The following is a 12,965-nucleotide window of genomic DNA, read 5'->3' on the forward strand; positions in this document are numbered from 1 at the left end:
CATCCACCCTCCATTGTGCCCTACTGCCCACTCTCCATTATCGTCTTTCTCTCCCATTCCCTCCCACCAACCCCCTTTTGTCAGATTGCTTCCCTATCCCTTCCGCCCACCCTCTGATTTCAGCCTGCTTCCCCAACTTCCCTCCACCCTTTGTTGTCCATTTTGCTTCCCCAGTTCCTCTCTCCGTTGCCTGTGTACTTCCCCAGCCCCTCCTGCACAACTTCCATTGCCCGTATGCTGCCCGAGCACCTCCTGCTCACCCTCAATTGCCTGTGTACTTCCCTAGCACCTCCTGCCCCTCTGTTGTCCGTGTGATTCTCCAGCCTCCGTAGTCTGTGTGCCTCCCCATTACATCTCATGTGTCCTCTCCCGCAACCAAGTCCTTCTCTCCCTCCCTCTGTGTTGTCTCCTCCCAACACAGCGCACTCTCCTTAGTATTTTTGTTTTTTTGAGCACATTAGCGCTGGCCATGTTAAGGATATTTTTTTTAATCCGTTTTAGCCATGCTGCATAGCAGCCACAATCCTCTACAGCATGGCTATAAGTTATTGCCAAAACCAATAGTTCTCATAGGAGAGACCTGTTGGGTTTACCAGTGCTTACTTATTTTGCTTATGGAATACCAGGACCAGAAACAGTTGTGAGAGGAGGCGAAAGGAGATAGTACATACCTCGAGGCCCGCGAATAGCGCTCACCTACACCAGCGCTATCAGCTTTGCTGCCGCCGTCCTGCCATCCTAAGGACTACATTTCCCAGACCTCCCAAGCGCCACTGGGGCACTTCCGCCCGCCGTAGCACCAGGAGGCGCAGAAAAGCGAGAGGCTCCCTCGGTGGAGCGGGGGACCAGAAACAGTTGTGAGAGGAGGCGAAAGGAGATAGTACATACCTCGAGGCCCGCGAATAGCGCTCACCTACACCAGCGCTATCAGCTTTGCTGCCGCCGTCCTGCCATCCTAAGGACTACATTTCCCAGCCTCCCAAGCGCCACTGGGGCACTTCCGCCCGCCGTAGCGCCAGGAGGCGCAGAAAAGCGAGAGGCTCCCTCGGTGGAGCGGGGGACCAGAAACAGTTGTGAGAGGAGGCGAAAGGAGATAGTACATACCTCGAGGCCCGCGAATAGCGCTCACCTACACCAGCGCTATCAGCTTTGCTGCCGCCGTCCTGCCATCCTAAGGATTACATTTCCCAGCCTCCCAAGCGCCACTGGGGCACTTCCGTCCGCCGTAGCGCCAGGAGGCGCAGAAAAGCGAGAGGCTCCCTCCGCGTCGCGGGACGCGCGCGGGCGGCACCGGGAGAAGCCCGGGACAAGGGCGGGACCGTCTGTGGCCGTCCGGGGCCGGAGGAGGCCGGGCCGGGCCACATCTCTTGATGCAAGTTACCCCCATTTATTCATTCCGTTGCCCATTTACTGTATTGTGCCCATTGGAAATATTATCTGTGTAGGTGCAGAACCATCTTCATATACTGTTCAAGGAGTTAACTAAGTCCGATATTGTTGCATCGTGTTTGTTTGTAGTTATGGGGAAGCACAAGGTCTCTCATGCCCATATTGACACGAGGCAGTACATTGTTGCCAACCTTGACTGCTATTGATCGTATGCTTCAAAAAACAATTGGGTTGGTCGCATCGGCCATTGAGAGCACCGAAAGGCGTCTTTCGCTTCCTGCTGGCCTGCCCCCCCCCCCCTCTACCTGTAATTAATGCATCGATCTATACTACTATGTCACAGGACTCCTTAATAGTTCCATCATTTATTGGGCTTCCACTACCTAGGGCACGACAAGAATCTGGGGATTTAGCAACCCCTCAGCAGCAGTCAGCCGATGACTTGCGGTCTATTCATTCTAGGCTCTCCTTGTCTCCGGCTATATTTTCTATAAATGAAACGCCTGAGATTTCATCTATGCATGAAGGTCCTTTAGCACAGGTGGGTCCTGAATTACTCATAAGCCCAACCTCTACTACTGGCTCTGTGCAAAGTATTCCTATTGATATACCGCAGATGACAACTAGAGGCCAGAAGGCGAGGAGTAAGCTAAAACATTGCAACAAGGAAGGGCCGCAGTCATTAAATGCAAAACAAAAGAGAACTAATAAACCCTGTAAAACTGTTAGTAAAACCAATATGGAACAAGGACAAAACGAAAAGAACAAATCCTCAGTTGCCCACCCTAATAATTGTATGAGCGACTTATCCACAGGAGAGATTTTTGGGAAAAAAATGGAGGACATGCTGACTATTTTGATGGCACCCATTTTGACAAAATTAGTACACATCGAAGCTAGGGTCAACAATATGGAATCTCACGTTGTGGGGATTTCAAAAGTTTCAAAGGTAAATGTACCCTCTACCTCACAGTCTGTTGCACCCCAAATATCTTTGTGTGATGCACATAGCAAACTTATGAAAACATCAGAGATGTCTGGTGGTTGTCAGCAGAAGGAGTCTATTGGTACCAACGTTATTAGTTCAAATGGAATTATCCCTGCAGGACCCTCTAATCCAGCTTCTAATATAGTTTTATCCACTGCACGACCTGTCGCAGATATTAGGGAAAAAACTACTACATCCACAGGCGTACTCTGTCTTAAAGATGGCACTACATAAACAACCTAGGTGTCCAGAAGATGTACGTAAACTTAGGACACAGTATAAACTTGCTATCAAAGATAGGAAAGAGGAGATAAGGAAGGAATCTTGGGAGGCATTACACCAGGCATCGGTATGCAACGATAGTGCTAGTTTTTGGAAAATCATCAGGAATCCCGTATTCACTGAAGAGTCCTGCCCCACCCTTGAAATAGCAATCTCTGAGGACGAGTGGATCGATCACTTCTCAAGGGTGTATGAGGGGAATAGAATGTTTTCTACCTCTTGCAATCCCTCTGATTATCCATCTTTGAGGGGTATGCAGTTCACTCTGCCTGAGGTTGAAAAAGCGATTTATGCAAGTAAGGGTGGGAAGGCCCCTGGTCCTGACGGTGTACCCATAGATATATTTAAGGCAGATATGCCTTTGTGGGCTCCCCTTCTGGTCCAGGTGCTAAATGCCTGTTGTGTGTCAAAATTCTTGCCCACCTGGCTGGAGTCCAAAATCGTCCCTATTTTTAAAAAAGGGGATCGACATGATCCGGCCTGTTACAGACCGATTTCCCTTTTAGATTCATTCACAAAAGTAGCTGGACGAATTATCCTGGACCGTCTACTCATATGGGCTGAGGACAATTCAATTTTATCTGACCTACAATATGGTTTTCGTACTGGCCTAGGAACAGTGGAACAGGGTTTAAATTTCCTGATGTTGACTGGGAAATACACTAGAGCAAGGAGAGAGAATTTGTTTGTGGCTTTTGTTGATCTTTCAGCCGCTTTCGATTGTGTGATTCATTCCAAACTGTGGATATTACTGGAACAAATTGGGGTTGAAGACAACATTATTTATTCTCTTAAATGTTTTTATAGTGAAGCTTCAGCGTCTGTACGCTATGGTCAAAATGGGGAATGCACAGGTAAAATACCAATCAGGAGTGGGGTAAGGCAAGGATGCGTACTGGCCCCCTTCCTTTTTAATTTATATATAAATGGTTTGGAGAAAGCTTGGTGCAATAATAATTTTGATCCCCCGCGCATCGCTGGCCGTCCGATTCCTTTACTAATGTATGCGGACGACGCTGTATTGATGTCCCGTACTCAATTGGGACTACAGCGCATGGTTGCTAGTTTTGCCCTTTTTATGACAGAACTGGGCTTAAAAGTAAATATTGCCAAAACATTTATCATGCATTGTGGCAGAAATGTAAAATCAAAGAAGCCTATATTCATTGAAGGTCAACGGTTGGTTCTCACGCAACAATTTTCTTATCTTGGTATCTTATTTACTCATAAGGACTCTTGGGGCGAGGCATTGGCTGCAAAAAAACAAGCGATGATTCGCTCGACTGCTGCCCTTAGGTCCTTTGCAGGGAAATTAGGTACCCGACCCCCTGCAGAGTTAATTAAAATTTATAAAGCTAAATGTGTATCCGGTGCTATGTATGGTAGCGGGATATGGGGTTTTTTGGATCCTATCCCGCTCCAGGTAGTTGAGAATACTTTCCTGAGGTTCATCCTTGCGGTCCCTAAGAGTTCCTCTAATTATAACTGTCATACAGAACTGGGACTCTCTTTTATATCAGATCTCATTAAGATAGAACCTATTTTACTGTGGCACAGGATATGGTCAAAAGAAGAACCTAAGCTTAATCGAGATATTCTCTTAGATGTTTTAAAATTAGATGGCCATATGAGGATACCATGGCTGAGCTATGTTCGAAAATTCCTATCTGATATAGGCAAATTGGATTATTTTGTAAATCCACTTACTATCTCAGCAATCACACGGAAGGACCTTAAAAAAGAGGGTTTGTCATTTCTAGAATCAATAAGATGCACTGTGGAGGTCTTAAAACCCACTGTTCTTCAACATGAATTAATTTTAACTTCTTTTAATATTCAACCCTACCTGATTTATGTTCCGGGTAATTATGATAGATTTTTACTGTGTCGTTTTAGATTCGGTGTTTTCCACAGATTGGTCAGTTTTCCCACAATCATGATTGGTCCCATGATTTGTCTCCCTGCCCCTGTGATGAAATTTCTCCCCAAAGTACTATGCACGTCGTATTATTCTGCAAATTTTATAATTATGATAGGCGAATCGTATTATTGCCGCTTTTAAGGATGATTGGCCATCGCCAATGTCACCGTGCATTTTATGAGATTCAACGCCTGGATAATCATCTTTGTGTTGCAACGCTTAATCTGTATTTGAAAAGAGGGATTTTTATCAGGAAAAGGATGATATTTTAATGTATTTTTCTGTAAATCTTTGGGCATCATGTATTTTTTATCAAAGTTTTATGTTATAATGTAATATTCATTTTTATGTACACTTTTATGATTGATTGTTCTCAATCGAATAAAGTTTTTCTACTACTACTTATGGAATATTTTGATGCGAGATATTTTCACACACTTTATTGAAAACAGTTTATAGCAGGGTGTCCAGGATATCTAATGTAGACAGCAGTATTTAGAAGCAATTCAAAATAAATATTGTGAACGTGTTTATTTAAGGAGTGCTCAGAATCTTGCACTGAGTCACAGTTTACATCCTTTTGATGAATTAAGTGCTCCCTTTTCTATTTTTCAGCAAAATTCCTGCATTCCTACATGTCGTGGATATTGCTGGTCTTGTAAAAGGAGCAAGTACAGGACAGGGCCTGGGAAATGCCTTCCTGTCTAATATTAGTGCCTGTGATGGCATCTTCCATTTAACACGTACGTATACTGTCTTTTTTTTTTTTTTTATAGAAACCTACTTCTGTCACTATGACAATTTGTTCCCAATATAAGAAAACATTGGAGGTAAATTTACGAAGCTGGCATGAATATGATTTGTTTGGCTAGGATTACGTCGGCTTCGTTTGACGAAAGTAGGCTTTACCGTTAATCATGAATATGATCCACCTTTGCTGTGCTTTTCGAGCCTTTCAGTGTCGTCATTTTAAAATAGAATAGCCACATCGGAAAGACTGGAAACTCTAAAATAGATTATTTTTTTGCATACACAGGAGCTTCCATGTGTTCACTTTTTTGTGTGTGTTGTTTATAAAGCAGAATATGAAACTTAACCGTATAAGTATATTGCGAGGAGCTAGAAACTGATGCTGTTTCATAGTTTAATGTACTAGGAAAGTTATGTCAAAATGTGTTGTAAATGGAGAATTAAAAAACCGGTTTGGAAATTAATTTAAAAAAATATATATTTAGCATTTTAATAAATCACTATTTTAACAGAAGGTGTCTACTCACTGTACAGATAATATAAGGAAATATATTAGTCCCCTATATGAAACCATATATAACAATAACTTGTTAACAGGGGGCAAGAGCAACAATTTGGTTTGCAGTAAAAATACTGTGGCAAAAAAGTAGACTGAAAACACGTTGTGCGCTAAATGTTGTCTACTAAAAACATAGAATGAAAAAAAATTGTAGCTACAAACAAATTGAAAAAAGAACAATTCATGATGGATAGAATGTTGATCAATGTCAAACATTGACGCCAGTACAGAGATCTGGGCCTAAACCCATAGTTTCTTTGCTCCGCATGTCATTCCAGTTTAACTCCAGCCATATGCAGATCATTCTTGACCCTGTTCCCCATGGAAAGAGTCCAGCCCGAACTGCCATGCCAGGTTCTCCATGGACTGGAAAACAAGCATCCTAGGTCCGGTTTCAGGTTTTCGACCCTCATCAGCCAGGCTAGCTTGACTCCAGTGGCATGGAGAGCACTGGACCCACGTCAGGGTGTAACCGTCCCACTTGGTGTGACAAATGCAAAAAAACAATTGGACAGAATGCTGATCAATGTCATGCATTCACCCCATGTTGTGCCTTAATAGGGCAAAGGTAGGTGTGTTGAGAACAAGGGGGCATCACCCTGCTAAAGTAGATATGGGCATTTACATCACTGCAGGGAAGGTGGCGGGGGACTAGTAACAGGTTTTTAGAGTTCAGGGAAGGGTGGTAATAAGAAGTAGGAAGGGGTTGGTAGGGTTCCTGCGTTGGTAGCGTAAATGATAGCGGCTTTTAAGGTGCAAGGTGGGGTTTTTTAGAATTTAGGAAAGTGGAGCAATAAGGGGATGTAAGGGGTTACATTTAGGGAAGGGTAACACCTAGGGATAGGAAGTTTTTTTTTTTTTAGGACTTAAGGAAGGATAGAATTAAGGGACATAAGGGGCTTTTAGGGTTCTGGGGAGGTTAGTGTTAAGGGGCTTTTAAGTTCCCGGACAGTTAGCGTTAAGTGGTAGTAAGGGGTTTTTAGGGTTCATGGAATGGTAGCATTAAGGTGTAGTAAGAGTTGTTTTATAGTTAAAGGAAGGGTGTGTAAAGGGGCACTAAGGTTTTTAGGGTGCACTGAAAATTAGCAATAGGGGTTGGTAGGTAGGGTTCAGGTATTGGTAGTGTTAAGGAATAGTTAGGGGCTTTTAGGGTATGAGGAAAGGTAGTATTAAGGCATAGTACAGATTTCTAGGGTTCAGAGAAGTTTACCATTAAGGGGTATTCAGCGTCTTAAGGGTTCAGGGATGGGATTCAAAAAGGGGTGCTAAGAGGTTATTACAATACAGTTAAATAACGTAATGCATGTAATAAAAATAACTTTTAAAATTCATCATTTTATAAAATATCATAGATAATATTATTACCTAGACCATTTCAATTAATCTTTAATGGAGTTAATAGAATACTTTCATAAGAATGAAGTTATGGGGTGCAGAATGAGAAAGTTAGTGCAGACTAGGGAGCTGATGGGAGAACGAGGTGTGTGAAATAAATGGAGTAGGTAGAGAGAAAGGGACCTGACAGGCAAAGAGAGGTGAAGAAGAAATGCAATTGAAGGTGAGGCATAAAGTAGATTGAGGAGGAATCAGAGAATGAAGTTTAAAAGTAAGCAACGGATGGGGAATGGAGAATAGGGTGAGAAGAGAAATGCAAGTACTGTAGGATAGCCTAAAACAGTGGTCAAAGGCAAGAGACAATAAGTAAAATTGGAGTGGAGCTATCTCACATGACATGTAAATCGGAGTTGTTTTTATATTTTCAGGGATTAGAAAAGATCCTCAGATTTCCATTGTGAGTGAATTCCTGAGAAGAGCGGGCTACGCCAGAGAATAAACGTGTGTCAGAACATTGTGAAAGTATTTTGGGTGCTGAGAGGGTTTTATCACTTTCAGAGAGTGAAGCGTCCAATGGACTTATGTTAGACTGTTTTAAGCATAGAAAGTCTGTTTATTCCACTCTTGCACTTACTAAATATAATGGCATTATAGGGGCGGGCAGCCCTTCCAACTGCAGAGTACCCTGCGAAACCGTAAAATGTTGAATTACATCATGTTGATTTCTAGCCCTGTTTTCTAAGGCACCTGGAACTTTATGCCCAAAACATGCTCACCACTGCTTTTCTACACTCTTTTTTCCTGGCTACTTTAAGGTGGTGCTGCTGTTGTGTGAACATTCGTAGATGCCAAGTGTCCCCATTACAAATGTCTTACTTTGTCAGTCCTGACTTTTTTTTTTAGCAGACCTCACATTATATTCTGTGACTAGCCATTTGACACAAGTGCTATTGGATAAAAAGACAAGATTAGCTGAGGGTGTCACATGTAACAATAGGACACATTTCAGCTATGAAATTTGTTGGTGTGTAGAAAGTCTTATATCATGTTTTTACCGCCAACCCATACGCATGGTGACAGTGCTCTTTCCAAAGGTACCTGTCACTACACCTTGCATTGACTGTTTAAAGCCCCGGGTTTTTGGCAGACGTCATGCTATCAATACTGACCTGTTTGAAAAGGGGGCTAATGAATCACATCCACAAGATCAAATATGATTTTAATATTCCCAGATTCTCTACAGTGTGTAAAATAATGAGCTGGACCTAAAATATGCTTCTGAATATTGCACCTTTAATCAATGCACACAAAAAAGCTGATGGAAACAAAAGGAAGAAGAAGCAATATTACAGTGACATTTCTAGTCAACAAACCTCAAGCATAATAATCTTAGAGCACTTTCTTGCAGCTACATTTCACACATTGTGTTGTCTCCTTCAGAATGAAAGAAAGAAAAAAATAACTCTCTCACTTCCCATCCTTTGAATGGCGTTTTAGTTTGTGGTTGTGCACGTGTTTATCAGTGTTTATTTTCTTTACAATGAGGAGGGCTTTTCCCCTTTTGGTGGGGTTTTATCAGTTATTGTAGGTTTGAACCTTAAACAAGATAGCCTAGTTGTCTGTTTGGCTGAGTCTTTACTCTCTTTTTCCCCTTTTGAGTGTTAGGAAGTTTACAGGCATCCATTTATGTAAATTAGCAGGCCAGATTTAGTAGGCCTCTTGTAGTGAGGGTATGTTTCAGTAAATCTGTGTGTCGTAATGGACTTTGATGAGTATTGACCCCTCCCTCCTCCATCAGGATTCTTGGTCAGTCCATATAGCAATTGAAGTGCATAGGCTCAAGTATCTAACCTTGATGACTGCATATGAAAGGAGTTAGATGGAAAGGATATACACCAACTGAGAACCTCTCTACATGTAGAGCAAGAGGTCTTTAATAAGACTATTATTCTAAACCTTCCTCGCTCCATGCCTTCTTTCTCTACTTACTACTGGTTTGTATGTTACTGCTAAAGGCGTATTCCTTGTATTTGTTTAAAAGGCAAATCCAGAGGTTTGGGTATGTGACAGAGCGATTAATGGAAACTTGTGACCAAGTTCAGACTTTTCCCCCTATGGCTGCTCCTCCCAATTGGGTTGTGAAAATCTGGTGTCATGTCACAGCAAGATTGAGGTAAAGAGAGGTAGGAACATTGCCATCAGCACACATAAAAGAGGGACAAAATACTTGTCTGAGGGAAACAACTTTGGCATCAGTATACCTGTCCCGGTTTGGAGTAGGATGAGTAAGCAAGTGGAATACGGTTAAAAAGTGCCCTTCTTCTACCTGCCTCTCATTCCACTGCTTTAGACCTCATAAAGAGGAATTGAAAAAAGATGTGAAGGGAGTAAAAACCCTGGCGTCGGCTACCACTAAGCAAGGCAGGGCAAGAGGTTTGTGTGGGGGGCATAAGGATGATGGCATTAGAAGACAGTGTGAGAAAATGTATAGTTTAAGGCAGAGAGGGACATACAGAGAAGAGAGACCTAGGCCTCATACATTCAGAAGGGCATGGGGGCTACGTCGATAATTATGTGATGGAAGAAAACTTTGGAACAAAAGGAACTCGGGAAGAATGTGCGTATGAGCACAGGATGTCTAAATACTACCAAGTGTGTACTTTTCTAAACATTACATAGTGTGGAAAAATGTACGTTTTCACCCTTCTCTGCAGATTTATACTTTTTCCACAGTTTTTTTCTCCCCGAACAGCACCCCTTTCAGAAATCCAAGCTATTTCCACATATTTAATGTATAGTGCTAAAGATTTGAACTGTCGAGCGGTTGCTGGTCAGTCATTTCTGCGTGTGACACCCTTGTAATATTGGCTAGAAGTTGCTTCTATTAGTAATAAAACGTGAATTTATTTTAGCACTTTATTTTAGTGCTAGTTGGCCCTTAACTTGTATATTACTTTCCTTCATCATTACAAATGTTCTTTCTGTACAAAGTGAAACTTGTTATTTCTTGTCTGTTGCCATATCAGAGCATAACATTGCAAGCACTCCTAGCATGTTGTCCCTTAGCAAGGATAGTAGATGTGTGGAAGCCAGGTAGCATTGCTTTTCTTCTTAACACGTGGCTGTGGTGAAACTCGAAATTATTCCATTATAGTGTTGAAAATGTTGCGCTAGTATAATGTAAAAATTAATAACAGATGCAGGAAAGGTTTGTTTATCTTAAAGACAGTTAAAGTTTTTAGAAAAAGTGCTTTATAATATGCTTTGCTCTTTTCCCTTCAAATAATGGTTTCCACTGATTGCAGTTTTATTTGATGAAATATTTACTTCATACAGTTTTGTATCACACCGCTGAAACGTCTCTCCAGGGAACCTCTTTACATGGTAGAGGTATCAACTCATGATACCCGAGTATTTTATTACCACATTAAACTGTTAAAACAGTATTTGTTGTGAATTGTGCGTGAGATACTAGCTCTTCTTTAATCTGTAGTTTATCTGTCTAGTAAACTCGCAGTTTGTGGTAGCTCCTAGCAGCATCTAATCTCCAATACACCATTACCTCTGTGAAAAGGCCTATTGGTCATGCTTGTGATTTATCGTCTTCAGAAACAAAAATATAAACATTTTGAAGGCTGTACAGCAAATCCGTTGACAGCAGCGCTAAGTCTTAAAACGATTTTTTGAAATCTAGTTTTACACTTATCTTTAATATGTTTGTCTTGTTGGCAAGTGATTCCCAATGTATTGAGGCAGTTAGGAAATTATGTGTTGTGATATGTCTTATTTTCTCCCTAGGAGGTCACGAACAGTGCTAGTTTCCGTTAGAAAATATTGAATCTTGCTTCGTCTGTATTTTAACCTTCATAACAAGAATTAATGTGAAATGGTCATTTCTGCTTCTTTTTTTCTCGTGATCTATGATTGATGTCAAGTGTTTCCGATTTGGTGAATCAATGTGATGATTTAATACAATGTACTCTGAGATGAACTTTATCAAAATGGTCTAATAGGTTGATTTTATTGGAGTTTTATGAGGTTATTTAAATTGAAACACGTTTAAAATAGAAAGCATTACATTGTATGTTTTTATTACAGGACCATTACAAATTAACTAATACCTGGTGTAAGCATAGTGTGACAGTTTTGCTAAGCAGCAGGCACTGAACTGCACACTACTACAAATAATGTTTTTTGTTTGAATAGTTTAGATCTCGTTTATTTTGAATTATGGGGAAGACTGGCGTTCTGACATCTTTTTAGATTTAAATAAATTACAGACCCTTTCCCTGCAGCATTCATTTAACTAAGCACTGTTTCAACGCCTACTGTTGCCAGGTTTCAAACTATCCAAATAGCCCCTAAGTGAGTTCACACAATGTGACCTTCCTCCTGGTCTGTAACATCGCGCTCATTTCAGGGACATAGCCTCAACATCGCCGGTGCTTTTTATTCACCCCTGATATTTGGCTGGTTAGCGTTCCCACATTGCTGCAAATGTTTTTATTCAGCTCTGCTGAATCACTCATTTTCTCCCCGAGAGCACTGCTTTCAGCATGATGTGGGTGATAACATCTTTCAGACCATATTCATCTTGGTCCAGGGACGTTCGTTTAATGAGCTTAAGAGGAGCTGGGGCTACTTATGACTGATTCGTGTCCGTGTTCTAAACGCACGTCTTTGTAAAGCTAAATGTTGCTTTGTGCATTCTGATTTGTCCTTGAGGTGCAAATCATTATAAAAAGGAGCCATAGTATTTATGAAGAATCAGCTAAGTTGAGTGTGCTAAATTGCAGGCAGTCTCCGTGGGAGTGGAGGGCACCTTAAGAACCCGAGGTCTTGCCTCAGCCTCTCTGCTTTGAGTCCAAGCAGATTAGGTCATGATGCGGAGAACATCCAAACCCCTGGAAGATGGGGAGGTAGATGAAGTGCACGAACTGCTGATTTAGCAAACCATAGCAGAGCATGTGCCAGATGTTTGTTTGATCAGTACTTTGGGTGAGAGAAACCTCACCACGTCCACCACGAATCCTGGTGTCACGGACAGCAAAGCTGCAGTTTGCATTGTCTCCTGTACAGCTCTAATCAGGAACAGCAAAAGGAAAATTCAGGCAGGTCAGCATATTGCCATTCCGTTAGGTTGAACTGGGCCAGGCAGGTCAAAGCATATTTAAAAACTCCAGTAGGGGTCCCCTTGCAGCCCACCACCATGGTGCTTCATGAAAGAAAGAGCTTCCCAAAAAAAGAGGGAAACTGTCCACAGGGCCAGGGTGCCCTGAGCAGACTGGCCTATAAAGCCCAATGCTGTATTGCTGTAGCTCTGTACTTGAGATGTAGGGCACAGTGTATTGTTCACAGCTAATTTGTTTGCCTCTTTTTGAGATTCACACTATCAGGACCGGTTGGCAGGGTACATTCCACAACGCTACCTGATATCAAAGAACTTCATCAAAGGTCAGATCAAAGGAGAGCAGGGCAGCCATCCTAATGAAATAACACATGCACTTCATTTCATGCATCACACACGTCAGCTGATGAGCATGTAGATCTAAGAAATGGTTTTCATACCAAAGGCTGGAGATTGTGGAATTCACGCAGCATCATCTTGGTTGGTGGTTTTGCACCGTGAGATGTTCCACAAAGAATAGTTATACTTAAGGCATAATTTGCCAACTATGTAAAGCCCCTGTTGAAAAAACGAGGTGTCTCCCCATGTGCGTTTATTGTGTTCGTTCGTGCAG

General features: G+C 41.9%; 1 protein-coding gene across 2 annotated transcripts in view; it reads left to right on the forward strand.

Moving 5' to 3' along the window:
- The window catches only part of OLA1 (Obg like ATPase 1), a 606,204-nt gene that overhangs the window by 99,326 nt on the left and 493,913 nt on the right, over nt 1-12,965 (forward strand). For both annotated transcript variants that reach the window (XM_085645270.1, XM_085645268.1), the window contains exon 4: nt 5,196-5,323. In XM_085645270.1, the coding sequence (XP_085501396.1) occupies nt 5,196-5,323 (128 nt within the window). The remainder of the gene's footprint in view (nt 1-5,195; nt 5,324-12,965) is intronic.

This window comes from Triturus cristatus, chromosome 3_1 (genome assembly GCF_964204655.1).
Source record: "Triturus cristatus chromosome 3_1, aTriCri1.1, whole genome shotgun sequence".
NCBI classification, from domain to species: Eukaryota; Metazoa; Chordata; class Amphibia; order Caudata; family Salamandridae; genus Triturus; species Triturus cristatus.